The sequence below is a fragment of the Atta colombica genome, unplaced genomic scaffold (genome assembly GCF_001594045.1).
Source record: "Atta colombica isolate Treedump-2 unplaced genomic scaffold, Acol1.0 scaffold126, whole genome shotgun sequence".
Lineage (NCBI taxonomy): Eukaryota > Metazoa > Arthropoda > Insecta > Hymenoptera > Formicidae > Atta > Atta colombica.
Genome location: NW_017259213.1, coordinates 94,919 through 99,022, shown reverse-complemented (window position 1 = coordinate 99,022; position 4,104 = coordinate 94,919). Strand labels below are relative to the sequence as shown.

Below are 4,104 nucleotides of genomic sequence, written 5' to 3'. Positions count from 1 at the left end.
AAAACATTGAATTTTTAAAAAATTAATCATAATAAATGATTTATTAAGATATATGATACACAATAAGAATATTAAATGATATAACGATCAAAGCTGGATCTTTAATGCTTAAATAATTCAATATTATACTATATGTATATGTACATGCATATACCTTGGCTGTGTTCCAAAATTCACTGCCAACGTTGAAAATTTACAGTTTACAGTATACTATACATTTTCAGCACTGGCAGTGACTTTTGGAACATAATCCATTATTCAAACTGCGCTTAAAAATTAATTATATTATTATACATATATCTATTGATATTTTGCTACTGACAATTTTATTATTATACAATTTTATTATTATAATTATTGTCCTAAATTCGTTTTCCTTAATTAGTAAATAGCTAAACGTTTTTATTTTAAGCCATGTTAAATGTGTTCTCTTAGTGGAAGTTGCTCAAGATGGACACTGCAAATGTTGCATTGGTCTCTTCATACTGCGCTCGGTTATATCCTGATGTTGGCTGTTATGACATATAATGCATATATCACTATCGCCCTTGTAATCGGAGCGTGCATTGGATATGGCATATTTGGTCCTACACTTATACAATTAAACATGCAATATTTTCATCGTAAACAAGCAGTTGTGGAATGTGATAAGAATTGCGAAGGTAATGCAACTTCATGTTAACGTAAGGCTGTAAGAAAGTGATTATTTTACCTTATTTTTATAATCGCTCTTAGATATTGTCGCGAATCTACAGAGACGCGAATCTGCTGTCTCTATCATTGCAGAACAATTAGTTACAGAAGCAAATATCGAGATTCACTTACAGAGAGATGCGTGAGTGTTGACATCAAACAATGCAATAGTCTGATATTATCTAGAAAAGTCTAATATTATTTAGGATTGTTATTGTTGTCATATATTATATGTATACATAGCATATTTTTATACAGATATTTTATTACAAATCATAAAGTAAAAAATACACGATATGAATAAATTTAACATAATATTTATTTACAACTAAATTAATTGTTGTAGATTTCCTTGTTAGATTTCTATATACCAGATACAAAAACATGTTTTGTTATATAAATTATACACATGTATTACAGATATACAAATATATGTTATATTAGCCATTAACATTTTTTATAATTAAAAAATTAATATTTTCTTATAAAAAATGTTTTAAATGTACATAATTATGAAAATATGTGCTAATATAAAATATGAAAATAGCTACATTTATCAAAAATATATAACTGATATCTGACAATAATGATTCCTTTTTCATGTTATTTTAAAAAAATATTGTATAAATAATAAAAATCAACGATAATTTTAGTTCAAGATCTTAATTATCATTTTGTCAGTTATTTTGTTATAATATAAACATTTAAATGTGGAGATCTTCAAAGAATGGATTTATATTATCCATTGCATCACCAATAACATAATCCAAGACGTTGTCCGTATCTATGCCATGAAATAAAAGTCCGTAACATTGACTGTCGACGTTATTGAAGTGCTCATATCCATATATTTGTTCGTTGCATAGCCAGCAAAATAAAGATTGGCAATGTCTACACGTCATTTTATTGCAACCTTCGGTTTTGCTAATGAAAGAACGGCATTTCGGGCAACTTTTCGCATTATCCTAAACAAAGTTACGTGCACAATCATTAGGAATAATACTCTATTGTAGTCTTATTATATGTCTATTCTTTAATTTTTTATATAATTGAATCTTTTATACTTTGTTATACATACTTGTAGATATTCAGTCGTAAGATATTTTTCAATTAATTGCATTTGACGCTTGCCATATGTCTTCTCTAACATCTGTTTCTTCTTATTACTGCTATTTCTGTACTCATCAATGAGTTTTATAGTATCGGTCGATGTCATTTCACAGGGTGCTTGTCCATGGTACATCTATTTGAATAACAATTTATATATAGAATATGTCGATATGTAGCTTTAGTTTAAATCAATCGTTTAATACCAACTAGTAACTTTCTATTATCTCATCTAATTTCAGCATTTAAAAATAGTGTACTAAGATAATACAATATCAAGATAATTAATTAAATATACGTATCATATATATGTTTATTTTTACATGCATAGACAAAATTAAAATAATTTAATAGAATAGAAAGTTATTAGTTAGTATATTAAGTGCACGATGTAATAACAAGTCATAGACATCCGCTTAAATGTTGAGACATGTCTTACCTTACGGCAATAGATGCAAAAACAGAATTTGCAAATAGGACAGATCGGTGCGGTATCGTCCGGGTTTCTAATAACCGGATATTGACAAGAAATTTGTGGACAGTACACTACATCGTCCATGGTGTCTAACGTTACTCGTAACATGATTTCTTCGTATTGGAAAAACAAGTCCGGACAGAGAGTTTTAACGTTGTTATCGCTTATTTGCCGCTTGCAGTCTATCGTCGGACACAATATCTCATTAATATACTCGACAATCCTGATACGTACGTGCTTCTCCATGCAACTTTTGCAATAGACATGCCCACAGTTTTCTAATTCTATACAATTTAGTCCTGCACATTCCTCGAAGCATATGTAGCAAGTATAAAAGTTCTTGACGAATTGTGCTTTATGTTGCTTCTTGTCATAAGATATTAATAATCTTTTGATATCTAATAATAATGCACCATTCTGAGCCCTGGGATCGGATAACTGGATTAGGCGTAATGTGATATTATCTCGTGACGTGTGAATTAAATGTAAGAAGGAAATATCTAACGATTCTGATATATTTAGAAAACTGAAAAGATCGTTTTGTAGGAAATTTATCCACAGGAAGATGATCTCGTTGCCCTGGTTTTCTTCCCATATTTCATCTAATTTCTGACAAAGTAAAGATATTTCCCAAGGTGACAACCAAATAATGGAAAGGCAAAATTCTGGTGATGTTTTAGATGGATATGTGTTAGGGAGATAAATATACATTCTGATTGGCGGTAGATGTTCTACAGAGATACTATCGTTGAGAACCATATCAGAAGGACCACTACTAAATTTTATTTCTAGTTTTTTAAGAAATATTGGATGTATGGTGACTGAACATCTTGTACCCTCCTTGAGTTTCACATGGAAAAATTCTGTTTCGTCATAAATACTAGAAATTACAGCCACTTCATCCTCTTGTCGTTGAAGATCGATAGCACAAGACATCTTGATAAATGTCAGATTACTAAAATTCGAATTATTATTATAACTAATTATTATTAATAATGATTAATTTATTTTCAAAGAGCATTTATGTATACACAAAAAAATATAACAAACCTGTTAAAGACTGGTTATAGAAATTGTAGGTATATTTTGTTTCCACTACATCTACAATACAAAAAGACAGATGTAAAATAATGTGCCAAATATATCTATAAATACAAGCGTAAAATTTATAAATGAGAGAAATTAACTAACAGATTATATAATAAAAATTATGTTCTGATATAAAATATATGTATACATATATATACAATAAAAATATAAGAGCGAAAAATAGAACTGACGCTTTTTCTGAGAGTTTTGTCTCATTTTTTAGTATGTTGATGATGTGAAGGGACATATAATAAGACTGACAATTTCCTCTGAACTAACTGTCTTTGCGTTTATCATTTAACTTGATAATTATAATGAGAATACATTTGGACATCACAATTTCTTATGATTACATCACAAGACACGGCTATAATTCGTCGCACAATTCGATTTTTAAAATTCAGTTTTTAATTGTATGTATTTATCAATTTTTAATTGTATCGATTGTTATTGCGATATTGAGAAAAATTCGCAGAATTGAAACGTCTATTGTTACATTATATATACTAATTGAATAAATTTTTTATACGCGAACATTCAGTGTTCGGCTCTCATAAGCATTATAATTCTTTGATATACGTATATACATTTATAAATGACGTATCACTGATTTTGCGTAACAATAAAGGACTTTTGAAATTATTTCGAAATGACAATACTTAATATTAAAGTAAAACTATAATAATTTTTGGTGAAGCCCAAATGATAGAACGGCTATTTTACCGATAAAATGCAAAACA

The 4,104-nt window shown here is 28.6% G+C and overlaps 2 protein-coding genes across 5 annotated transcripts in view; one reads left to right on the top strand and one right to left on the bottom strand.

The window, feature by feature from the left end:
- Positions 1 to 4,104, top strand: part of LOC108684066 (probable low affinity copper uptake protein 2) — a 7,034-nt gene that overhangs the window by 2,330 nt on the left and 600 nt on the right. For 3 of the 4 annotated variants that reach the window (XR_001931617.1, XM_018188103.1, XM_018188102.1), the window contains exons 3-4: positions 436 to 662; positions 736 to 835. Coding sequence is in view for 3 of the 4 variants with exons in the window: in XM_018188103.1 (XP_018043592.1) it covers positions 436 to 662; positions 736 to 835 (327 nt within the window). In the remaining variant the exon portion in view is untranslated. Of the gene's footprint in view, positions 1 to 435; positions 663 to 735; positions 836 to 3,587; positions 3,739 to 4,104 lie in introns of those variants that run through there. The other variant, XM_018188104.1, reaches the window with a different exon arrangement.
- LOC108684065 (E3 ubiquitin-protein ligase RNF14-like) overlaps positions 1,381 to 4,104 on the bottom strand; it is a 12,076-nt gene continuing 9,352 nt past the window's right edge. Inside the window, exons 2-5 of the mRNA XM_018188101.1 lie at positions 3,326 to 3,376; positions 2,240 to 3,230; positions 1,772 to 1,936; positions 1,381 to 1,658 (exon numbers count right to left, since the gene is read on the bottom strand). Coding sequence (XP_018043590.1) covers positions 1,398 to 1,658; positions 1,772 to 1,936; positions 2,240 to 3,211 — 1,398 coding nt within the window. The 5' untranslated portion in view covers positions 3,212 to 3,230; positions 3,326 to 3,376 and the 3' untranslated portion in view covers positions 1,381 to 1,397. The remainder of the gene's footprint in view (positions 1,659 to 1,771; positions 1,937 to 2,239; positions 3,231 to 3,325; positions 3,377 to 4,104) is intronic.